The 25,134-nt window shown below is 38.4% G+C and overlaps 2 protein-coding genes across 4 annotated transcripts in view; one reads left to right on the forward strand and one right to left on the reverse strand.

Annotated features, from left to right (window-relative positions):
* Positions 1-1,441: 1,441 nt before the first annotated feature.
* nthl1 (nth-like DNA glycosylase 1) lies at positions 1,442-5,403 on the reverse strand. 2 transcript variants are annotated; one of them, XM_084392600.1, is made up of 6 exons: positions 4,810-5,403; positions 4,452-4,711; positions 4,210-4,380; positions 3,953-4,112; positions 2,012-2,117; positions 1,442-1,908 (listed from the first exon to the last, which is right to left on the reverse strand). In XM_084392600.1, the coding sequence occupies exons 1-6, from the start codon at positions 5,042-5,044 to the stop codon at positions 1,638-1,640; spliced, it is 1,203 nt and encodes a 400-aa protein (XP_084248726.1). In that variant the 5' UTR covers positions 5,045-5,403; the 3' UTR covers positions 1,442-1,637. The 2 variants fall into 2 exon arrangements, with proteins under 2 accessions (XP_084248726.1, XP_084248727.1); XM_084392601.1 differs by having other exon boundaries at positions 4,792-5,403.
* A 112-nt stretch (positions 5,404-5,515) lies between these two features.
* Positions 5,516-25,134, forward strand: part of tsc2 (TSC complex subunit 2) — a 48,427-nt gene continuing 28,808 nt past the window's right edge. The window contains exons 1-26 of one of the 2 annotated variants that reach the window (XM_084402772.1): positions 5,516-5,671; positions 6,434-6,588; positions 6,686-6,772; positions 6,858-6,968; positions 7,052-7,199; positions 8,933-9,050; positions 9,248-9,296; positions 9,389-9,514; positions 9,640-9,713; positions 11,012-11,138; positions 11,246-11,389; positions 12,912-13,049; positions 13,134-13,237; positions 13,469-13,550; positions 13,646-13,801; positions 14,650-14,760; positions 14,846-14,968; positions 15,057-15,163; positions 16,248-16,401; positions 16,720-16,842; positions 16,942-17,076; positions 18,569-18,758; positions 18,847-18,940; positions 19,292-19,394; positions 19,476-19,570; positions 22,333-22,461. In XM_084402772.1, the coding sequence (XP_084258898.1) occupies positions 6,454-6,588; positions 6,686-6,772; positions 6,858-6,968; positions 7,052-7,199; positions 8,933-9,050; positions 9,248-9,296; positions 9,389-9,514; positions 9,640-9,713; positions 11,012-11,138; positions 11,246-11,389; positions 12,912-13,049; positions 13,134-13,237; positions 13,469-13,550; positions 13,646-13,801; positions 14,650-14,760; positions 14,846-14,968; positions 15,057-15,163; positions 16,248-16,401; positions 16,720-16,842; positions 16,942-17,076; positions 18,569-18,758; positions 18,847-18,940; positions 19,292-19,394; positions 19,476-19,570; positions 22,333-22,461 (2,963 nt within the window). In that variant the 5' untranslated portion in view covers positions 5,516-5,671; positions 6,434-6,453. The remainder of the gene's footprint in view (positions 5,672-6,433; positions 6,589-6,685; positions 6,773-6,857; positions 6,969-7,051; positions 7,200-8,932; positions 9,051-9,247; positions 9,297-9,388; positions 9,515-9,639; positions 9,714-11,011; positions 11,139-11,245; positions 11,390-12,911; positions 13,050-13,133; positions 13,238-13,468; positions 13,551-13,645; positions 13,802-14,649; positions 14,761-14,845; positions 14,969-15,056; positions 15,164-16,247; positions 16,402-16,719; positions 16,843-16,941; positions 17,077-18,568; positions 18,759-18,846; positions 18,941-19,291; positions 19,395-19,475; positions 19,571-22,332; positions 22,462-25,134) is intronic. The other variant, XM_084402773.1, reaches the window with a different exon arrangement.

Genomic DNA, 25,134 nt, shown 5'->3' on the forward strand with positions numbered 1-25,134 from the left:
CAGTCACAGATATCCATGCGGAACTCTTCCTCTTCGTGTGTGCTTTTGGACAGATCTGGGATCGGCTCATCTTACCCACACTGATTCAATAACACAGACACATAACTGACCTGGAGCAGTGATGATCAACTAGCCTACTGTATAAGGTCCATTATCACCCACTGCTTTTAAAACAGGCCAGCTCGCCCACACGCTCAACTGCAAATCCTCAAGCTCCCAAAATCAGTTAGAAATCAGTAGATTTACAATGAGTACAATGAATACATGACGCTAGATGTACTGTAGGCTATTTGGTAATCTGATGCTTTCCCCCCTCATATTTACATCTGCAAATGTGTGTGTAGGTGCAATATTTTTTTATATGTGAAGTAGTTTTTGAGCGGTCTGCCCTCTAGTGTTGACAAAAACTGTTAAGGCTCAAATTAAATCAAAAAGGTAGTGTTCAAAATGAAATAGCGTTTATTGAATACTGAATGTTGCAAACAGTAGTACGCTATTCACGTGACCTCATGACGTTGTACGTGTAGGCTAGTTCAGTGAATAGCGTCTAGTTATTATCTGAGAAGTTACATTTGTTATTTTATTATTTGTGATACACTGTCATTAAAATGTTTGGGGTACTAAAAAAGAATACTTTTATTCAGCAAGGGTGCATTAAATTGTACAGTAAAAACGTATTAAGTGCAGCAAACTATTTCTATTTTAAATAAATGTTGTTCTTTTGAACTTTTTATTCATCAAAGAATCCTGAAAATATGTCCCCCGTTTTCCACAAAGATATGAAGCAGTTTAACTGTGTTCAGCACTGATGATTATAAGAAAAGTCATCATATTAGAGTGATTTCTGAAGGATCATGTGACACTGAAGACTGGAGTAATGATGCTGAAAATTAATAAATTACATTTTACACTATATTCTCATAGAAAATAGCTTTTTAAATTGTAATAATATTTCACAATATTACTGTTTTTTACTGTATTTTTGATCAAATAATGCTGCCTTAGTGAGCAGAAGAGACTCTTTCAAAACCATGAACAAATCTTAATTATTCAGAACTTTTGACAGTTAGTGTACATACTACAAATGTAGTGTACATTTGCATATTGTACCTAATAAACACACTGCAAAAGTACGCTAATATGCTATTCTATATCGAATACTAGCGTGCTGTGCATATATATCATGGGTTACACTTTATTTGAAGGTGTCTGTGTTACAGTGCAATTATATAATAGTAATATTAGAACAATATTAATTAACAAAATGTTCTTACTAAAGTATTAGGATTTGGTTGAGGTTTAGTTGCATGTAATTATGCCTAATTTACTGTTATTACTATGGTAAGTACATGTAACATATATAACAAGGACACTGTAAAATAAAGTGTTACCATATCATTTATATGGAAAACTGACTCAATAAAAGGTTGAGCGCAATGCATTGTGGGATGCAAATTTTGGCCATTTTTATGGGTGTTCCACGCATGAAGGAAAATTTGAAATAAGAGTAGTATGCTGTTCTAACAGTGTTCTTTAATCTAAAACTAATATAAAACACATTTTCCATTTAGTTACAGTATATTTGATATCAAACGTAATCAATGTGATATTTGTGTTGAATTTACACAGTCCTCAGTTCAAGCTGATTCTAAGACAGAGGTCTGTCCTGATGGTGGCGCTCCTGCTTTCCCCTTCCGTCGGTTTCCTCTTGGCTTTTCCTGTCCCACGTTTCCTTTAACCTGTGGTGTTGGAGATGCTGGACTGGACTTGAGCTTCTTGCTGGGAGAGGATCGGTGTGCGGCGGGACAGGTGTGCTGATTCAAACACACGGAGCACAGCGGGCCGACAGGTAAACACACCTGCTGCCCGAAACCAACCAGCAGCCAGTTGATCTCGCTCCACAGATCTCTGCAACAAGGGCAAAGGCAGAAAAGAAAATTGTGGTACTTCAATGACATTGTTGTCTTTTAGAATTGAATGTTGGAAACAACAGGACGAAAATAGAGGTTACCGTGGTAACCACTCCTCGAGAGCTCTCCGTGTCTCCTCGGGTGTCTTGGTCTCTTTCCTTGTCCATCCGAGCCTGTTTGAGATTCGGTGGACGTGGGTGTCCACGCCTACACACACACACACACACACACACACAAAATATTATAAATACAGTATCTACAACTAAAAAACGTAACATTTGTCAAAGTTTAAAGAAAGATTTGAAGTTTTTAAGAATGTAGGGTGTCGCTGAAGAGTTCTGATTGGTTGCTAGGCAGTTGTAAGAGTGTTCTGCCTAGTTTAGGGAGCACTGCAAGGTGGTTGCCATGGTATTCTGAATGGTTGCTAGGCAATTACAAGGGTACATAGTTCTAGGTGGTTGTTATGGTGTTTTGGAGTAGCTCTGCTGTTTTATGCATAGTTTCTAGAGTGTTCTAGCTGTTTTATAGGTAGTTGCTAGGGTGTTCTGGCAATTTTATAAGTAGTTGCTTGGGTGTTCTTACTGTTTTATAGGTGGTTGCTAGGGTGTTCTGACTGTTTTATAGGTGGTTGCTAGGTTGTTCTGACTGTTTTATAGGTAGTTGCTAGGGTGTTCTTACTGTTTTATAGGTGGTTGCTTTGGTGTTCTGACTGTTTTATAGGTGGTTGCTAGGGTGTTCTGACTGTTTTTTATGTAGTTGCTAGGTTTTATAGGTAGTTGCTGTTTTTTGGGTGTTTTATTGGTGGTTGCTAGGTTGTTCTGACTGTTAGAGGGTTGCTAAGGTATTCATGGCTGTTTTATAGGTAGTTTCTAGGGTGTTTTGGCTGTTTTATAGGTAGTTGCTAGGGTGTTCTGACTGTTTTATAGGTAGTTTCTAGGGAGTTTTGGCTGTTTTATAGGTAGTTGTTAGGGTGTTTTGTGGTTTTATAGGTAGTTGCTTGGGTGTTCTGGCTGTTTTACTGGTAGTTGCTAGGGTGTTCTGACTGTTTTATATCTATTTGCTAGGTTGTACTGGATGTTTTATAGGTAGTTGCTGGTGTTTTGGATGTTTTATAGGTGGTTGCTAGGTTGTTCTGACTGTTAGGGGGTTGCTAGGGTGTTCTGACTGTTTTATAGGTAGTTGCTGTTTTTCGTGTGTTTTATTAGTGGTTGCTAGGTTGTTCTGACTGTTAGGGGGTTGCTAGGGTGTTCTGACCGTTTTACTGGTAGTTTCTAGGGTGTTTTGGCTGTTTTATAGGTAGTTGCTTGGGTGTTCAGACTGTTTTATAGGTAGTTTCTAGGGAGTTTTGGCTGTTTTATAGGTAGTTGCTGTTTTATTGGTAGTTGTTAGGGTGTTTTTGCGGTTTTATAGGTAGTTGCTAGGGTGTTTTGGCTGCTTTACTGGTAGTTTCTAGGGTGTTCTGACTGATTTATATCTAGTTTCTAGGGTGTGCTGGATGTTTTATAGGTAGTTGCTGGTGTTTTGGATGTTTTTTAGGTGGTTGCTAGGGTGTTTTGGCTGTTTTATAGGTAGTTGCTAGGGTGCTCTGACTGTTTTATAGGTAGTTTCTAGGGAGTTTTGACTGTTTTATAGGTAGTTGTTTTTTATAGGTAGTTGTTAGGGTGTTTTTGCGGTTTTAAAGGTAGTTTCTAGGGTGTTCTGACTGTTTTATATCTAGTTGCTGGGGTGTGCTGGATGTTTTATAGGTAGTTGCTGGTGTTTTGGATGTTTTATAGGTGGTTGCTAGGTTGTTCTGACTGTTAGGAGGTTGCTAGGGTGTTCTGGCTGTTTTATAGGTAGTTGCTAGGGTGTTCTGACTGTTATGTGGTTTGCAAGGGTTTTCTGACTGTTTTATAGGTGGTTGCAAGAATGTTCTGTGATGATTTTTCTCCGTTCATTATGGGAAAACTGTATGTCTAATTGGGTAGAAAAGTTAAAGCAACTTGAGTCAAAACAGACAGAAACTTTGTCAAGTCAAGATAATAAGTTAGCTTCCTCCCTACCGATGCCTGAAACCTGGTTCCAGGCGATGTCCATGGCCAAGTGGGCCATCTTAGGGCCAACGCCCGGCAGACGCATCAGACCCTCCACCGTGTCAGGAATGTCTCCGCCAAACTCCTGCTGGATCAGAGCCGTGGCCTGTTTGATGTACTTCACCTTTGTCTGAGAGGACGCGTGTGAGTTTTTGACTCTTGAAATCTGCTGCACTAATTATATATACACATGTATTTGAATGTGTCATTACTTATGTGTCATTTACCCTCCAGAAGCCCACTGGGTAGATGAGTTTGCCCAGAGTCCCCTCGTCCATGTCGAGTATGACGTCCACGCTGAGGTCATGCTCACGTAATCTTTGCATAGCGCCAGCCGTCACAAGATCTTTCGTTTGACTGGACAACATTAAGGAGATCAGCACATGGTAACGACGCACCTGAGGAAGAAAGACAGAAAGCTGATTGGTTGTCGATTACCTCCGGTGGTCAGCGATTGGTTCTCGCTCACCTCAGGCGGGGCCTCTGTGTCGTAGCATTTTTCGGCTCCCATTTGGTCCACAGGAGCGTCCCGTTTGCTCCTCATCTCCCTGATAAATGACAGCTGTGTTCTCCAATCACACGGTTCCCTCTTTAGCTCCGCCCCTTCCTTTTCATACTCCACCTTCAAACGGCCCCGCCTTGTTTTCCTAGATGATGTCAGAAGGGCTTGATTATCCACTGCTTCTTCCTTCACTTTTGTGGTTGTCTTTGTGCAATTTGACACAGTCTCTGTAAAAAAAAACAAAAAAAACATGAATAACGATATAAAATATTTAGAATAGCATTGCTTAAAATAGTTTTAGCTCTACCTGTGCAGTTCATCTGACCTGTAGGAGGCTGTGCATGTGTCTGCAGTGAAATACTCTGCTCCTGTACTTCTGATTTCACTTTTGGAGGATCATCTTCTGATTTGAGCCCTTGAGCCATTCTAGATCTCAATCTACGGATTCCTCCTTTATTTAAAGCACTTTTCCCCATACTATCAGTTGCATAAGTGTCTAATCCAGCTGTTGAATCGGTGAAATATGGAGAGTTCATTCTTACAGTCAAACGACGAAACATATTAAACACATAAGCTCCGGACAGGCGCCAACATTAGTTGACATTACCTGACTTTACGTCACAAATATAACCTCAATTTTATATAACACATCTCCTAAACACAATACCAATATCCATATTGTCGAAAGAACACGATGTCAGACTCCTGAGTGAATCATTCATTTGAGCCGAATCTTTAGAATGAATTTGTTCACAACACCTCTTTGAGCGAATTGAATGGATCCGAAGGGAATGACACACATTAATCACTGAAACGACTGTTTGATCGGGTTCATTGAAAACGAACTGTTCGAAAGAACTGATTCTCGGACTACACCGTTTCATAAGCGTAAATCATTTGTAGTTTCTTAACACAGCCTGCGTGTGTAAAGTGAACGCGCACTCGCTGCTCTCGGAACTACAATTCCCTGCCGTTGGCAGTCAAGTGACTTGTTTTTGTAGGAAGTGCATGTCAGTGTAATAAACATGACTTCCGGGGGGCAGAAAAGGGGGCTGGTGTGAGAGCTGGGGCAGTTTCTGCTGGATGAGACACTGTGTCACATATAAATGCATAAATCGGGAGCGATTCAGCTATATCTTTTAGTTTATATCTTCTCAATATCAGCCCACTTCTATCATCGGCAGACGGTAAATAACAGTGTGTTTGTTTGTTGCATTGGCTTGTTTATGTATTGAGACTGATTTATTTATTTATTTCGCCTTGTTTATTTGTCCACAGCGGGTATTTGCGTGTATTTAAACGGTTTATTTATCTTGTGTGTTTTCAGACATTGTTCAATGTGACAGTCAGAGAAATATTCAATTTATATGCACGCTTTTTGTGAGCTTGGGCTGAACTGAACTGTCACGAGGTGTCAGACGTTTGACTTCTGTGCATTGTTTTTCTACCCTGTTTTCATGACAAAAGAGGCAATATTTCACTGGAAAAAAACTGTTTATGTCGCAAAATGAGTTGTGACTTAATTTATGAGGTCTCGAGGGGTCTGGAAACCTTTACGTGCACGCGCAGGTCTGTTGAGGTCTAATGTACTGGAAATGACATGTCACAAATCACACATGTAAGGTTGTTTGAAGGATTTTTCTGACTCTGGGACCACACTACCAGACTATTAGGGGCCCACGGCCCCTTAATATATGTGTGATATCTTTCATTAACATTTGAAGAAACATTTATTCATAATTCTTAAGATATATTACAAAGAAAGTAAAAGCAGGGTTAGGGGAGAAAAAAACCAAAAGCTTTATATATATATATATATATATATATATATATATATATATATATATATATATATATATATATATATGTATATGTGTGTATTTTTTTATTTCGTTTTTGTGCACCTTCAGGTCCAGGAGGTCTAAAGTATCTCTCACTCTCCTGTTCAGGGTCTGTCAAAGGCGTGAAGATGAATAAACAGCCCAGTAAAGAGTCTCTGCGGGACAAGCTGAGGGGAGTGTTCAGCTTCGGTCCGACCCGGCCCCACAGCAAGCAGACGGAGAGCAAACCTTCAGAGTTTATCATCACACTGGAGGTCCTGATGGTCAGAGATGCTCTCACTGACAACTGAACAGTCACATCTTCTGTACTTCTCCTTGACCTTGTGTTCCTCATATAATCTCTCTTATCCCATTGTTCAGGAGCTCGCTCCAGAGGTCGGCCTACACCACCGGATCAAAGTCATCCACAATGTGTGCGAGCTCGCCAAATCCAAGAAATTTGAGGAGGTGAGGTCGCAGAGGAGCAGCTGTGTGTTTCTGAATGTAAATGTGCAGATTAGTGGATCTAAAGTGTGTTGTGTGTGTGTTTCAGCATGCGGTGGAAGCGTTATGGAAGGCCGTGGAGGATATGATGCACCCTGAACAACCGCCTGAAGCCCATCATGCAGTGCTGGTGCTGCTGAGAGCCATTATACAAGGACAGGTGTGAATTTTCAACACTTTAGGAACAACAATGCTGTGCCCTGCAAACAGAGCTCATGTTTTCTTCATGCTCTTCTTGTGTAGGGTGAGCGGTTGGGTCCATTAAGAGCGTACTTCTTTAAGATCATTCTGGACTATCAGCCCTCTAATGAAGATCTGGCCGAGAGACTGGAGGTGTTCAAGGCCCTCACGGAGAACGGGAAAGACATCACTTACCTAGAGGAGGAAATCGGTATGTTGTTTATACTATACATTAATACACAGATATATATATATATATATATATATATATATATATAGTCTGATTACAAAGGTGTTAATACAGGTGTAAACGGGGTCTAAAGCGTTTTGAGCTCGTCCACTTTCAACCACTTCCAGAGGAAGTTGAAAACACATTAGTCCGAATTTCTTTCGTAGTGTAAACTAGTGCTGCACGATTAATCGTATCGCAATCGCAATCGCGATGTCAAGCCTACGCGATTATATGACGCAAAATGCTGCGATTTTATATTAAACAAATTTTATGGCTGTTAACGCACTTATTAATGCAAATGCTTTTAAACAATTCATGCGCGATAGGACATAAAATAACGAGCCGCCTGTGAATGTCCTCCTGACACACACACGTACACACACACACACACACACAAATAGACGCGCGCCAGTATCAAGTTCTCTTTCGCGGTAGAACGAACAACACACATGTATGCCAAAATGAACGCGCTGCCTGTGAATGTCCTGACTGTGACAGACAGAAAGACTCCCGCTAATATCGTGCGTGCGCACAAAACAGCATGCCAGAATACAGTTCTCTTTCGAGCTTGAACGAACAATAACACACACAATTATGCAAAAATGTCTTTTTGTCGAGTGTCTTCATAACATAAGAGTAGTCTTATGATGAACACGAAGAGTTGTGATAACTCGTGAAAGAATGAGGCGCGTGTGAGATCGATCCGCGTCTCTGACAGCGGCTGGTCTTAAAGGGACAGTACAGTAGCCACTAATTACATCTGTCGCTAAAGGTATTATTTTTTTCTTTTTTTTTCAATTTCTTTTTTATTATTATTATTTTTCTTTAACCTGACATGTATGGTTATATGTACTCTTGTATGTAAATTATGTTTTGTTATTGTTAAAATGCAAAAAAAAAAAAAAAAAAAAAATAAATCTGTCGATTAAACTTTGATTAAAGTTAATCAAAGAACAAAGGGAACAGAGAAAAACACTCACTGCTCTTGACTAAAGAACTTTTTTCTTTAGGCTGATTATCACTAATCTGTGTGTGCATTTATTTTCCTTGAGAACCAAGCAAGTTGACTCATGAAACCATTTGTTTATTATATCGCATATCGCAATCGCAATATTGACCTCAATTATCGCAATATGACATTTTCCCCAAATCGTGCAGCCCTGGTGTAAACGCTCATGTGGTTGAGACCGTCTTCTCTCCATCTACTGATCTAATGCGGGAACATTATGGGAAGAGCTGTAGCCAGACGGGGTTTGAACTAACGGCTGGAGACTCAAGTTTGGTTTGAAGATGAAAAATGTACCAAGCACAATGTTCTCTCACCATTCCTGATTTCTAACACACACTCACAGTGTTCGGCTGATCTTGTGTCTGTCAGAGCCGAAACTAAAGCTGGTGATCTCTGTGTGTTTTTCCGTCTCTCTGGTCTCGTTCATATGTAAATTGTGAGAGCTTATTTTATCCTTTAGATTGAAAGTTCTGAAAAGACCCAGACATTTACCCGCCCATAGACCCTCCCCTCGATCAGGACAGAAGTGGCTGAAAGTGGACGAAAGAGACGGATTAAAGCACCAGGTGTGAACGGGAATGCGTCTCCCTCGTCTGCTTGTGATCCGATCGGCCAAAACACATCTTAATACCAGGAGTAAACTGGGCCTAAAACTCATTTACTCACCCTCATGTTCTCCCAAACCTGTATGATTTTCTTTCAGCTCGGTTTGTCCTGCTGTGGATGGAAATCGGTCTGTCCTCAGATTTCCTGCATGTCCTCGTGAACCTGGTCAAATTCAACTCGTGCTACCTGGATGAGAACGTCTCCCTCATGGTCCAGTAAGAAAACACTCGCACATGAACTTCAACAAGTTCAAAATGGATGATTCGGTTCAGATACTGAAAGAAAAGCATCATTCTCCTCCTTCTTTAGTTTTTTTAAAAGGGTCCCATGAAATTGGTTAATGAATATGCAGAGCTGAAATCTAAATGTAAGAAGGTTTTCACTCACGTCGTTGAATGTTTGTTTCTCACAGGAAAATCTGCTTTCTGTGTAACCGGACGACTTCCTCCACCGATATTGAGGTACGTCAGAGAGGTGCTTGATTCAGTCTTTCAGGATTACCATCAAACCAGTGATAGCTGATCCTTTTATCTCTGTGTATGTGTGTGTGTAGGTCGCGCTGCAGGTGTTAGACGCTGTGGTGTGTTATAACTGTCTGCCCTCGGACTCTCTGACGATGTTCATCATCACGCTGTGCCGAACTGTTAATGTGAAGGAGTTCTGCGAGTCCTGCTGGAAGGTACCCGAAAAAACCCTGTTCAGTCGGTTTAAAGAAAACATTGATGCTTCATATGTTTAATGTGTCTCTTTTAAGCATGCTTTGACTTCCTCTCGCTTGATCTTTTTGTCTCGTTGTGTGTCTAGTTGATGCGTAAGGTGTTGGGGACTCACCTGGGTCACAGTGCCATATACACCATGTGCCGTATCATGGAGGAGAGGTACGGAGTGACTTATAGGGACGTCTTATACTTCAGTACCAAGTCCACACAAGTTGGTTTTGGTCTGTAATTATTAGGAATATTACAGTGAAAGACCGTCAAAAAGCATTACTTTTTAGTGACTAAAAGAGTTTATATAACGAAAGTCATTAACAAATGATGTTCAGCTTTTTGTGTTCATAAATGTAGACTGTTGTAAGTGGCAATAGTCTAAGAAATAATATGTGACTATTTTGAGTTTGACATTTTTCATACTTTTTCTTTAATACAATATTTTCACTTGTTTGATTACTTTTGTTTTTTCGTTATCTGAATGTTTACTTGAATACTCAATACTATGATTAGATACCTGGAAAAATACTTGATTTTTATCTTATAATTTTCATCCATATTGCTTAGTTTTTTCCTTTTGGTCTTTACTTTATGTGCTTAAATAATTACAAGGAATTATACATAATTATATTTATATTTATAATCAGTTTTGGGGAAAGTTACTTTTTAAAGTAATGCGTTTCAATATTGCGTTACTCCTTTGTAAAGTAACTAATTGTGTTAAGTAACTAAGTAATGTTACACTACTTTTGCGTTACTTTTTCTCGCCTGGGCTGGCTTGGTTTTTAATAACGATTTTTTTTTTTTAGCTGTGCTGCCATTCTGGATTGCAAAAAATTAATCACATATGTGATGTTTATCTAAAGTAATTTTTCCTTATGGTTAAATTGGATCATCGAAGGTCAAGACATTGCATAATAAAGTGAGATTAAATACATAAAGGGTTTTTGTGTTATATAACATATTTCATTATTGCAGGTTTGTGTAATATTCAGAGTTTGCATTTCACTTTTTGGGTTAATTTTGAGGAATATTGAAATAGTTTTTGTGCCAGTGAGATGAGTAAACACTTAGTCTAGAACTACAACAACATCATGTTCACACAGCGCACAACGTTTCTGCACTCCCGATTTCCCTCAACATGGGAACAGGAGAGCTGTCAGTCCATAAATAGGAAAACAAAGTAACTTTAGTTACCTATTTGAAAAAGTAACTCCGATAGTTTGTTGTAAATTTAAAAGTAATGGGTTACTTTACTAGTTACTTGAAAAAGTAATCTGATTACTTGTAGTGCGTTACCCCAACACTGTTCATGATACATATCATATTTTTATATTATTACTAATTTGCTTTAATAATAATAAGTTATACTTTATTTACTAGAAGTCAATGAATGTGTCAACCACTGAACTGTTGTAATGTTGGCAGCACTCGTGATCTCTGTAGTGTGTGTGTCTGTGGTGTAGGGTGTACTCGGAGGACGCCGCTCTTCTCAGGGGTGCAGTGTTTTTTGTTGGGATGGCGCTGTGGGGGGCTCACAGACTACCTGCCCTCAAAAACACCCCCACTCTGGTCCTGCCTTCCTTCTACAAGGTGTCTACGAATTTGCCATCATTTTGTGTTTAAATATATATATATATATATATATATATATGTATTATTAAATCTGCTACTGTTTGACCTCTGACCTTTGTGCCCAGGCCATGAGCTGCTCTAATGAGGTGGTGTCCTATGAGATCGTGCTGTCGATCACGCGACTCATCAAGAAGTACGGGCGAGAGCTGCAGGTGGTGACGTGGGACATCCTGCTGTCCGTCATAGAGAAACTCCTGCAGCAGATACAGGTTCTCACACACACCTTTTTCTTTTTTTAGATCGTTTGCTTTGTTCTGAAACACGGTTAAAGTTGTTACAATGTTGCAATTTCTTCTTGGTTTCGGTTCGCTTTCATTTCTAATCAAACCATAATTTGTTAATACAAATCACATGTGAGTAAACGGCGTTCTCATTGGTCAGAGTGTTTTGGGATTCGGCTCATCCGTCAGGATGGATAGACGGCAGCTCCGCGGGCTTATTATGGCTTATTATAACTGTTGTTATATTACTCTTATCATTTTGAGCAGGAATCAAGGCTTCATTGTGACAACATATGTATCATGTACATATTTCGGAGAAGAGCAATTAGGAGGCGTTTTAACCCTCTGAACGCATGTAAAATGTATCTTTTTTTTTTACTTCAAAACTATAACTAGCTATTTGTATGCGCTTTTTGGGATATCGCATAAAAAAACTGCATAAGATAACTGGACTAACCAGCGGACCGATCTCATTGCACAGCGTCTAAAATGCTGTTTCAGTCATTCTGAAATGCCTGAGTAAAGTCTGTCGTCAGAGTGGTTTGGTATAATTGCCTGCCAACTGTCTTGCTTCAGCCTCAGAGAGCAAGTTAACATGACCAGCAATTCAATTATTGATGAATATGCAACAACTGTTACTGCATATATCGACACATGCATAGAAAATATCATTCCACAGGAGACAATCTGCACGCATCCAAATCAGAAACCATGGGTTACTGCTCAGGTCCGCAACAGTCTTCGTGCTCGCTCTATGGTCATTAAAACTGGTGATCCTGAAGCTTACAAAAAGACAAGATATGATGTTCGCAGGAGCATAAAAGCTGCCAATCTTACAGAGAAACTGGAAAACTACTACACTGCACAGGCTTAAAGGCTGACTGTTCACCCAAAAATGAAAATTCTGTCAGTAATTACTACTGTTGTTCCAACCCCGTAAGACTTTTGTTCATCTTTGGAACACAAATTAAGATATTTTTGACTAAATCTGAGAGCTGGATCACTCCTTCATAGGCTGCAAGGTATAATCGATATCTGCCATCCCAGAAATGTTAGTAAAGGCATTGTTAAAATAGTCCAAGTGACTACAGTGGCTCAACCTTAAGTTTATCAAGTGACGAGAATACTTTGTGTGCACAAAAAAAAGAAGACTTTATTCAACTATTCATTTTCTTCTGTGTGGGCCTCTGAGTGAGTTCACGTGGTGTAACAGCGCAGCGCTTCTGGGTTGTACGTCAGAACGTAGGCTCACTATTGGCCAGCATCACACGCATCACACACATGACCAGCGTCGGCCAATAGTGAGCCTACTTTCTGACGTAGGCTCAAAAAGTTTTAAAAGTAAACGTTTTTCAAGTGGGGTGATACCACCTCGCTCAGGTGATCTCTCACTGTTTTTTGGTGTGCGATTGCCATGTTCATATGCCTAAACGAACCGAACTAAGGGAGAAAACGCTCCAAAGGAGCCAGATGTTTAGATGTTTGATGGGTGTTTATCTCCTGTGTGCAGACGATGGGCAGTCCTGATCTGAAGGTGATCGTTTATGAGTTGCTGAGCACCGTCGAGGAGCTGTACGAGCAGAACGACTTCCACGGGTCCTCAGAGAGATTCTTCAGCCTGGTGGAGAAGTGCGCTGAGAAACGTCCCGTGAGTTCATCTCTCTCTCTCTGCACATCTGTCCTCTTCTGACACCGTCTGGTTTGATTGACTGTCGGTGACTCTCTCTGGCAGGACGCGTCCGTGTTGACGCTGATTTCCTACAGAGCTCAGTCCATCCAGCCGGCCAAAGACGGGTGGCTGCAGAACCTCCTGAAACTCATGGAGAAGTTCTTCAGGTCTGGAAACTTCAATTCACATTTATTTATTTATTTATTTATTTATTTATATAGCGCTTTAGACAATACAGATCGTTTCAAAGCAGCCTCACGGGGAATAAAACGGGAAAATTAGTGTCAGTGCTGTAAAATTCATTTCAATTTTAAGCTGTTGTCTACAGAAGTAAATAGAGTAATTCACCATTTAAACAAATCCCTCATCTCTCAACTCTCTTTCTCTCTCTCTCTCAGGAATGAGAGCCGTACTGTGATCAGGATCAAGGTTCTGCACATCCTGTCCTTCGTGCTCAGCACAAACCGACAGCTCTATGAAGTCAGTCCTCAACCACACACACGGATCTCCATGAGTTCGTGAGATTCGCATTGTTCTTGACCATCTGTGCTCTCTCTCTCTCTCTCTCGGAGCAGGAGGAGCTGATCGAGGTGGTGGTGATTCCTCAGCTGGGTCAGATCGCTGAAGATCGAGACCTGTCCGTCAGGAAACAGGCAACGCAGCTACTGGTGGATCTAGCCGAGGGCTGTAACACGCATCACTTCAGCAGCCTGCTCGACATCATAGAGAAGGTGATGATGATGATGATGATGATGATGATGTCACTAACAGAACTTCATGCATTCCGTTTGTTTGAAATTTAAATGAAAACATTCAAATGTTCTTTTAAATGTGCACCCGGTGGAAGTGTTCTTTTTCAGGTCATTTAAATAAACCAAGTAGTTCAAAGCAGAAGCATGTCTAAATTAATACGAGGTTATTAAATGTGATAATTCTCAAGAATTTAATTAGATTTTTTGGAATGAGATGGAAATCATTCGGGCCGTTTGCTGCCTGTTCATTATTACTGCCAGTTTCCACAGAGACGCGTGTCATTAGCTATGCATGCGGTATTCATTTCCGCAACACACAAAAAAACTATTTGCGAATTCAGCAGCCTTTAAATCCCATTTGTTCACTTTCCAGGGAATGAAGCCACTGTGGCTCTTTTACTTAAAATAATTAATTAGTTTTCAATTATTTAAATGTATTCAATTTAAATGCAGATTTATTTAGATTTAGATTTATTTAAATTGGCTATTAAATTTAAAATGAGTATAGATTTATTTAACTGTATTAATACATTTATATTAAGTTTAAATTAGTAGTTTAAAAACACTAGCATGTTTGCTAGTGATCGACAACTATTAACAGGAGCAAATTATGTCACATGATTTTCACATTTCAATTCAGTCACATGATTTTTTATTATTTTTTTTACCACTCAATCACCAGTGAGCGTACCTAATTTTTTTTTCATTCATGTTTCAGAAATTTTTATTTGCATTTTGTCGATTCTTTTTATTTTTATTTTGATGTATCATCTCAGAATTGGCACAACAATATGTTGATGAAGCTCAACTCTCCTGTGCTCCTGTAGGTTGCTAGTCGTCCGTTATCATGCTCTATGGAGGGAGAGCGAGAGCTGTGTGTGGAGTCGCCCATGGAGGACGTCCGAACCGCCATACTGGGTCTGCTAGACATACTGCAGGTACGCAACACCTCGTCGTTTGATCAGAGCAATCACGAATATTCTCCGTAGCAGCTCCAGTGATTGTGTCTCTACGCTTCTCTAGAGTAAACTGTACAGTCTGCCCGCCAGTCACGCCAGTCGAGTGTTCGAGCTGCTGATTTCTCATCTGCAGCTTCACTATAAGAACAAATACTGCAGTGCCATCGGGAGCTCCATACGGCTGAAGGTCAGACTTGAGCAACTAACAACACATAGAAACACCTCGACTTCAGAAAAAGTAGAAGTGTCGTTTTCTCTCGTTGTTTCTGTGTCAGGTCTTTGATTTCTTATTGATGATGAGGGCGGACTCTCTTCATCGCCTGGGTGTTCCCAATAAAGATGGAGTCCTGAGATTCAGCCCATATTGTCACTGTGACGTGGGGTGAGAACACAAACATGTGCTTTCTTTATCGTTTTCTCACACACACTTATTAAAGAGGATATTTACTAGAGTTATTATTACTTTTAAATGAATACATTTATTTAAATGAATTATTACAGTTACATTAAGTATAAATAGTTAAGGAGAATAGTCAGATTTATTATTAAATGTAAATAAAGTATAAATGTATTTATAAAATATATAATAATAAGTTTAGTCAAAGTATAAATGTTTTTAAATTAATCATTACAATTAAATTAAATATATTATTACATTTAAATGAAGTATTCATTTATGTAAATGTATTATTAAAATCACATTAAATATAAATTATTAAGGAGGATATTCAGATTTATTATTAAATTTAAAGTATACATTTTAAATTAATTATTAAAGCTACATTAAGTATAAATAATTAAGGACAATATTCAGATGTATTAATTAAAGTATAAATATATTTTTAAATCCAATTAAAATGTATTATTATATTGAAATAAAAAATGCATTTATTTAAATGTATTTATAAAATTAAATTAAGTATAAAATATTAAAGGTGGTGTTTAGACTAACTAAAGTTATTATGAATTTTTAAATATAGTGTAAATGGTTTTTAAATGTATCATTACATTTAAATGAAATTAAAATGTATTATTAAATTAAGCATACACTTATTTAAATGTATTATTAATTCATTATTAAGGAGGATATTCAGGTTGACTATTACATTTAAATAAAGTATAAATGTATATACAATTATTTGTACATTTAAATTGTATTACATTTAAATGTATTTAAAATGATTTATAAAATGAAATTAAGTGAATTATTAAGGAGAGTATTTAGAAGTTATCTAAAGTTATTGTTCTTTGTAACATTTTTTAATTTATTAAATTTAAATTACAAAACAAAAACGATTAAATGTAAATTAAAATGTATTTAAATAAAGTATAAATTATTAAGGAGCACATTCTAATATTATTAATTTTAAATAAAGTATTAACTTGTTTAAATGTATTATTAAAATTAAATGAAGTATAAATTATTAGGGAGGGACATTCAGGCTGATCAAATGTCTGGTTTTCAGTGAGTCGGAGAAGAGAGTGTCCGATAAGAAGCCGGCAGGAACGGTGTCTCCACCGACAGGGAGTCCCACTCCAGCCGCTCCGCCCTCATCCATTCGCACAGCGTATCTGCCCTACAACCTGGCCTTCAACGTGCTGCTCCAGTGCCTGAAGATGGTACACACACACACACACACACACACACACACACACACACACACACACACACACACACACACAGCTGAGATAATCATCCACAAAATACACTTTTAATACTATTGCAACATATTTTTCGGGGGGGAAAAGTAGCACCTGAATGTAAGTTGCACCTGGTAAAAATTGCACAGATAAGTCACATTATATTACTATATTAAACACACTAAATAAAACCTATGTATATGAATGTATATTCACATTTTGCATGTGTGTATACCATCATAAACGGCTAGTAGCAGCACTTTGTTAGTGCCGACCATGTGTGTGTTTGGCGTGTAGGAGACTGACTGGAAGGTTCTGAAGCTGGTTCTGGATAAGATGTCGTGCACAATCCAGTATAAAGTCTTGATATTGTCGTCTCCGTGCAGCATCGATCATCTGTGCTCCACATTGTGCTCGATGGTACTGTACACGCGCTTGCAAAACTTCAACACTTACAGTAACTAAATGTAATGAACCCAATGGGAACTAGTTGATTTGAGAGAGTGTGTTTGTTTGCAGGTCACGGACCGGCTAATATCGGAGCGTTTGAAGAAGACTCCCGATGGATTCTCCCTCACGGATGTTCAGCTGGCTGTGGTTCCTGTCCTCACTGCCCTCACCTCCTACCACAGCTACCTAGAACAGTCCCGACAGGTGACACACACACACACACACACACACACACACACACACACACACACACACACACCCACACCCTGAACTTGCTGTCTAAATGACAACACACCATACAGTATATTATTAGTTTATAGTTTATAGTTCGGATATAAACACTGATGTCTACGTAATAATCAAAATAGAGCAAATCACCTTTTTAAAGTAACTTGGCAAGGCCATGGGTTCGATTCCCAGGGAAAGCAAGAACTGATAAGAATGTAAATGTGTACCTTGAAATGCAATGTAAGTCGCTTTGGATAAAAGCGTCTACCAAATGCATAAATGTAAATGTAAATACCAATTGTATAAATTACATCGTTACACCAGTAGGTGGCGACAAGTGACTGTTAAAAAGTGTATTTGTCATTGAATCATTAATTCAAGAGATTCATTCAAAAACGCTGATTCTTCCAGTAATGAAACAAATGAAGTCTTTATGAGTGAGTCATTGAATCATTCATTCAACCCCCAATTTTTTTTCATTTTTTTTTTCAGATTAATTAATCATTTGAAATAGATTGCAGCAATTAATATTTTGTCAGAGCCTCCAGTAATTTACATGTTATTTAGTTTAGTTGTCTGAGAATCGTGATCTCTGTTTGAAACATACAGGTCCACAAATAGGAGGTATATAGGTTAAATCATACATGATTCTCAATTTATTTAGAAGCGTGCAACTCTACCATACAGCCTATTGATCTTATAAAAAGCTAATAATCAGTATTTCAAAACAGTTATTGTCGTTAACAAAAATGAAAACTATTAAAAACATCTATGTTAATTGAAATAAAATAAATTTGAATAAGAATATGAAATAAAAATATTAATATTTCAGGTAATCACCAAGGCAACATTTCTAAATTCTGCTTAGTTGAAGTACTAAAATGACTAAAAGTGAAAATAAGCAAACAAAAACTGATATAAAAATGATAAAAGCTTAATAGACATAAAAAAACAGAAACTAATAAATTTGATAAAACACAGCAAATTCGATAAACCTTTTTATCATTATCATATTTTTTTTATATTAAACTGAGAATAGAAAATAAAAAAAATAAAAACATATGGAGGTCCAAACCTGCAGAAAAAAAGAGATAAATAAATAAATGTATTAATAGGAAAATAAATAATTAAATAAATGATGTGATAAAACAAATACATTTATTTAATTTATTTATTAATTCAAAAATATTTATTAATACTATATTTGTGATGCTAAAATAACACTGCTACAAACTAAACCAAAATAGAACATTATTTGCTGTATTTATGAGTCATTTTTAATAATGAGGTTGTCTCCAGAAGAAGGTAAATATGAATTTATTCACATTTATTATGACATATAAATGAAGTACAAGTGTATTATTCAGTTCTGAGTTGATCATGAGAGCGAATGATTCAGTCACATGACTGTTTTTAAGGCACATCTAGGACTGATTTGTTAAAGGTGTCCCCTGTGTGTCTGTCTCAGAGGGAGCTGGTTCAGTGTTTGGAGAAAGGCCTGATTTACCGCTGCGCTAAGCAGTGTGTGGTGGCTCTGACCATGTGCACCGTGGAGATGCCTGACATCATGATCAAACTCCTGCCCGCCCTCATCGTCAAGCTCACACACATCTCTGCCACCGTGGCCATGGCGTCGCCCATGTTGGAGTTCCTGTCCAGTGAGCGCAAGCCTTTCTTTCTTAACCCCGCCCATTCTCACCCTCTGACCAATCAGAATATAGTATAGCTTGTCTTTTTCGTCTGCAGCGTTGGTGCGGCTCCCGCGTCTGTATGCTAACTTCGTAGCTGAGCAGTACGTTAGCGTGTTTGCCATATCCCTGCCGTACACCAACCCTTCAAAGTGAGTATCATCATACACAGATTTGACCAGATCCATAAGGGTCATTTATAACGTTACAAAAGATTTCTATGTCCAATAAATGCTGTCAAATGAGTGATTTCTGAAGGACCATGTGACACTGAAGACTGGAGTAATTCAGCTTTGATCACAGGAATAAATAACATTTTAACACACATTCACATAGAAAACATCTATTTTAAAATGTAATAATATTTCACAATATGACTGTTTTTACTGTATTTTTAATCAAATAAATGCAGCCTCGGTGAGCGTTAGAGTATTTTTAAGGCAGAATGATCTCAAACGACATGTATTTTAGTAGTTTTCTTGTTTTTCTTCCACTCTCTGTAGGTTTAATCAGTACATAGTGTCTCTAGCCCATCATGTGATCGCCATGTGGTTCATACGCTGCAGGCTGCCGTTCAGGAAAGATTTCGTCCAGTACATCACCAAGGTGGGTGGTGGGACTTCTGTGCTCATGTGCTCACAGTTTGAACGATCGGTTTGTGTTGACTTGTTGTTTTTGTGTCATTAGGGTCTCCGCTCAAACGCTCTTCTGCCGTTCGATGACACACACGAGCAGAGCAGCTTCAGAGCGCGCAGCACCAGCCTGAACGAGAGACCCAAGAGGTACACACACACACACACTCACACACACACTCACGATCATGTACGGCCGCATCATGTCAGGTTTCGCCGTTGGACTCAGTCATTCAGGCGCCTCATTGGTTCATTTTTTGATGGTAGTGGCGTGGTTTTTGGCTTTATGTGTCTGATTACGTCAGAACATCAGTTGTCACACGCGACTCACGGATGCTAGTTTGACTCGTCTCTTTCTCTCTGTCTTTTCTTATCGGTTTCATTTCTTTCTCCCTTTCTCTCTTTCTCTCATCATCTGTCGAAGCGGTGACTATCACATCAAAACCACTGACACAATCATTTATGAAAGAGTGTTTCTTCAGCTGCGGACATTTTATGTCCCAGGGATTGATTTTTATCCAGACTAATAGATTTTGACTTCTATTTGTTACATGAAGGTCACATTAAAACTGTTCTGTAGTTGTTGTTTTTTTAGCAATACTTTTTAGTTTTGATACTTTCATGCAATTCATGCATCTTAAAATAAAAATTCATAAAAATAATCTAAGCAAAGATATATAAATAAATATATAAATATGTATGCTTGGTCAGTGTCTTTTCCAAAAATGTTCTATTTCTAACACATAAAGATGATGTGATGGAAATGACGCTGTGGTGGAAATATGTGTGACAGTTCATGAAAGAAGTGTGTTCATACAATGTTGGACGTTGTTAGTAGATTCATTAAATTGGTACGTTTAAAAAGTTTGTGTTCATGGAGTTTAATTTCTAAAAGGACTTAAAATGGCCATAGTTGAAGAAACACCTGAGTATAAAGCACACACAGCTCTAAATCTTGTGCTGATGTTTAATGAGCCATGGTCCCATCCTGTAATACTCTGCTCAGAACAACTAGTCATATGATGTCTAACAAAGGGACCAGTAAACTAGAGGTTAACAGTCCCGTGTGGATTTGACCTGAATCATAATCATATTCTTTTTTTACGTTAAGCAGACTCTTTTCTACTTCGTTCATTCTCTGTCTCCCCTTTTCTTCATTTCACTTTGTGCATTGGATTTAAAAACCGAAAGTATCTCATAAATCATTTTAATTTAACAGGAAATTTCCATGCTAATGACTTAATAAACCATTGTAACCAGGATATCTGGTGCAGCAATCAATGCATTGCAATTATTGTAACAACAAGAGAGTTTTCCCAGGCTTACCACTAATAAAGTCCATGATCAACTATGTCCAGAGCCACAAAACCATCTAATCTCATTGTCATGACAAATTCCAGGTTAATTTTCAGTGTTTTATTGTTTTCCTGTCCTGTGTCTTGTCCTGACACTGAAGCTGGAACTTTGAATTACTAGCCTGAAAGAGAGAAAGATCAAGCAATGCGTTTACATGCACAAGAATATTCAGATATGAATGAGAACTTGGTCATATTATGATTATATAGGATTCATGTAACACACAATAACCTGATTGCCATCACCATATTAAGACCGTATTGTAGTCTCTAGACATTTCTGTAAATATAATAATACTTATTCTTGTATTAATCAGACTTTTGGGTCATGTAAGCATCTTATGCAGAATATCAATCATAACAGAACATTTGTTTATATATGTACATGTTCACACAAAGGTAATTTTGGGTGAAAAATGTAAACTATTGATGAGACATTTTTGAGTGAGGAGGAGATTTTTTATTTTTATTACTTGCATTTTTCAAACATCATAACCTACATTTTGTTAATAACATGAATAAGCATCATTCAATAGTCGATAAAAGTACTGCACAAAATTACTTAAATGCAGTGTAATAAATGACAAGAGTTCGAAATTTACTGCTTACATTGTGTGTTGATAGAAAAACATGTGCGATTAAATTTTGATAAAAAGCGAACAATAAAAAAATAAAAAATAATAATAACTTTCAAATAAATCATATAAAAATAAAACGCTTACTAAAAAGAATCAATATTTTATTCGTTTACCTGCATCAGAGAACTGTGAAAATGCATATGTGCTGTTAAATTATTGAAAGTGAATATATATCAGGTCAAAGGCTGGAGAAAAGGTTTATGAATCTGAAAATGATGTGCATGTAAATGTATTTCAAAAATATATTTTCAAATGCCAGGCATCACATTCGCCATTCCAGCTTCTAGTTTAACTTCATCCTGTCATTCATCTGTGTGTTTATTTGCTGGATTAATTCACACACATACACATGACCATATCACTGTTTTCCTATTGCTATTAATTTCCATTATAATGATCATTGCAGTGTCTTGAGTGCTTTTTTTTCTTCCCCTGTACCAGTATGTTTGTGCTCTCTGATGAGTTTATCCCTTGTTTTCTCCAACTCTTTCATTCCTTTGGTAGAATGCTGACAGTATATTGCTTACTTTATGCCTTGTCATGTGTCTGTTGATCTTTTATATGCTGTTTCTCCTTCCAGTTTTCCGTTTCCTCCTCTGTTATTGTTTCGTTTTTTTTAATGTCGTCCCTGTTTTCTGGTTCTCAGTGTGCACTGCTGACCAAGTTACTTTGTTTTCCTTTCACTTCCTTATTTGACCCCTCCCCCCCTCCTCTGATTGGGTGTGGTTTGGGGGTGTGCCGACACCTCGGATCCGTCACCTGTGATTGGTCGCTGGCCCCTTTCGTGACACTCCACAACCAATCGCACTCCCCCATCCACCCATGCCGACGTTGTTAAAATATGCCCCAAATTCCCCCCAACTCTCCTTGGTCATGACCTTACCCTGACGCACACCTGACCTCGTTTGCCCTCGGGCAGTTTGCGGACGACCAAAGTGGCGAAGCAAGGCCCCAGCGCAAACTCTCCCGTTAAAGACCTGAAAGATCTGTCGGCCATGGACGCCTTCCGCTCCCGAAGCATCAGTGTGTCCGAGCATGCGGTGCGCAGGTAGAGCATTTTTGGTAACATCAGCAACCGATTTATATCCCTACTTTTCCTTTTCTGTATGCAGGGACGGTGGGCGGGGCTTGGGCATTGGGGGCGGGCGATGCGGGGGGGGCGTGGACATCTGGTTTGGGCTAATTCTGATTGGGCAGGAAAGGGTGCATGCTGGAGGAGGGTTTTGTCTTTTTCTTTCGTGTCATTGGTGGTAACGTTGACTGCATGCGCTGAGCCTGGCCACTGACTTGCGTGCACCCGTTTTGATTTGAACCTAACCCCGTTTAGTATTTGCTTTTACCGTGCTTTATTGTGCTGTTTGTGATGGTGTTCATTTGAATGTTTTTATTTATTTATTATCATGAACAAATGGTGGTATTACGGAGGCCCTAAAGGGATATGATGATGAGAAGAAAAAAATTTAATGGGAGGAAAAGTGATATTTCAATGCTTTTGCAATATTTCGCAAAACTTTTGCATTCGCCCGAGAAGCTTCGCGTTTACTCTCGAAAAGTTGCATTCACTCATGAAATGTTTTGTTCTCTTGCAAACTTTTTCGTTCCCCTGAGAAATTTTTACTTTTTCATGCAAAACTTTTGCGTGTACTCACAAAACTTTTACTTTTACTAAACTGTTACGTTCCAAATCGTTTTTTATGTTCACTTGCAAAACTTTGTATTCACTCACAAAATATTTACTTTCCCTCAAATAAAAGTTTTACGTTCTTTCGCAAAACTTTACATTTCTTTGCAGAAACTTTGGTTCTAGCACAAAACTTTTACGTTCTAGCACAAAACTTTTACGTTCTAGCGCAAAACTTCTGTGTTCGCCCGAGATGCTTCGCGTTTACTCGCAAAACGTTTACATTCTCTTACAAATCTTTTGTTTCCCTGAGAAACTTTGCGTTCAATCGCAAAACTTTTACTTTCTCACGCAAAACTTTTGCGTTCGCCCGAGAAGCTTCACATTTACTCACAAAAACGGTTACGCTCTCTAACAAAACTTTTTCGTTCCCCTGAGAAACTTTGCGTTCAATCGCAAAACTTTAACTTTTTCACGCCAAATTTTTGCGTTCCCCTGACAAACTTTGGTATTCACTCACAAAGCATTAACCTCACAAAAACTTTTACGTTCTCTCGCAAAACTTTGCATTTCTTTGCAGAAATTTTGCGTTCAATCGCAAAACTTTTACGTTCTAGCGCAAAACTTCTATGTTCGCCCCGAGATGCTTCGCGTTTACTCGCAAAACGTTTACATTCTCTTGCAAATCTTTTGTGTTTCCCTGAGAAACTTTGCGTTCAATCGCAAAACTTTAACTTTATCGCTCAAAACTTTTGCGTTCGCCCGAGAAGCTTCACGTTTACTCACAAAAACGTTTACGCTCTCTAACAAAACTTTTTCGTTCCCCTGAGAAACTGTTGAATCGCAAAACTTTTACGTTCTAGCGCAAAACTTCTGTGTTCGGCCGAGATGCTTCGCGTTTACTCGCAAAACTTTTACATTCTCTTGCAAATTTTTTGCGTTTCTCTGAGAAACTTTGCGTTCAATCGCAAAACTTTTACTTTCTTGCGCAAAACTTTTGCGTTTGCCTGAGAAGCTTCACGTTTACTCACAAAAACGTTTATGCTCTCTAACAAAACTTTTTCGTTCCCCTGAGAAACTTTGCGTTCAAACGCAACTTTTACTTTTTCACGCAAAATGTTTGCGTTTACTCGCAAAACCTTTACGTTTACTTGCAAAACTTTTTGTGTTCCCCTGACAAACTTTGGTATTCACTCACAAAGCATTAACCTCACAAAAACTTTTACGTTCTCTTGCAAAACTTTTGTGTTCCCCTGACAAACTTTAGTATTCACTCACAAAAACTTTTGTTCTCTCGCAAAACTTTTGCGTTTCCCTGAGAAACTTTGCGTTCGATGGCAAAACTTTTACTTTCTCGCGCAAAACTTTTGCGTTCGCCCGAGAAGCTTCACGTTTACTCACAAAAACGTTTACGCTCTCTAGCAAAACTTTTGCGTTTCACTGAGAAATTTGCGTTCTTTGTGATGGAAATAATACGAGTTGAGAGGAAAAACTCTTTTGCTAGTTGAACGCAGTTTGTCAGGGAACACAGTATTTCTGTGAGACGATGCAAAAGTGTTGCGAGCGAACGCACAAGCATTGAAATATAGCATTTCTTCCCAACTGTTTTTTTCCCCTTCTCCATGTCCTTTCAAGGGCTTCGTACTGTACACAGGAAGCATGTGATATTGAAAAAGCGAAAGTAGGCGGACAGTCACACAATCTAGCGTCAAGCTTTTCTGTCTTTGCTGTTTGTTGAACGAAATGAACTGCAGAAATTCAGCTCCCAAACACTAGGGGGCGCACTCAACTTTCTCAGCCTGCCGCCTGTTTTAACCTTCACTTATTCACATCATGTTCACACTCTCTTTACACATGATCCAGGTAAGTATCCATCCATGCTTCATCAAAGTGCATTTTGAACCATGAACATGAAACGCTGCAAACACACTGAAAATGCCACACTGACGCCCTCTTCAAATGCTGTTCCTCCATGTTTTGTTTTTCACCCAATTAAAAAAAAAAAAAAAGTATTTTTTTAGCACTTATGCAAATTCTGTTATCATTTACTCACCTCATGTCATTTCAAACCCATATGAAACACATTTGCGGTTTTTCCAC

This window comes from Rutilus rutilus (genome assembly GCF_951802725.1).
Source record: "Rutilus rutilus genome assembly, chromosome: 2".
Lineage (NCBI taxonomy): Eukaryota > Metazoa > Chordata > Actinopteri > Cypriniformes > Leuciscidae > Rutilus > Rutilus rutilus.

What these genes read in the sequence shown, in the direction of transcription:
- nthl1 (XM_084392601.1), bottom strand. Translation starts at nt 5,044, where the DNA reads ATGTTTCGTCGTTTGACTGTAAGAATGAACTCTCCATATTTCACCGAT. An exon ending in ACCCAGTGGGCTTCTGGAGG is followed by an intron (nt 4,113 to 4,209) that starts GTAAATGACACA and finishes GCGTCCTCTCAG; the next exon opens with ACAAAGGTGAAGTACATCAA. An exon ending in CTCGAGGAGTGGTTACCACG is followed by an intron (nt 1,909 to 2,011) that starts GTAACCTCTATT and finishes CCCTTGTTGCAG; the next exon opens with AGATCTGTGGAGCGAGATCA.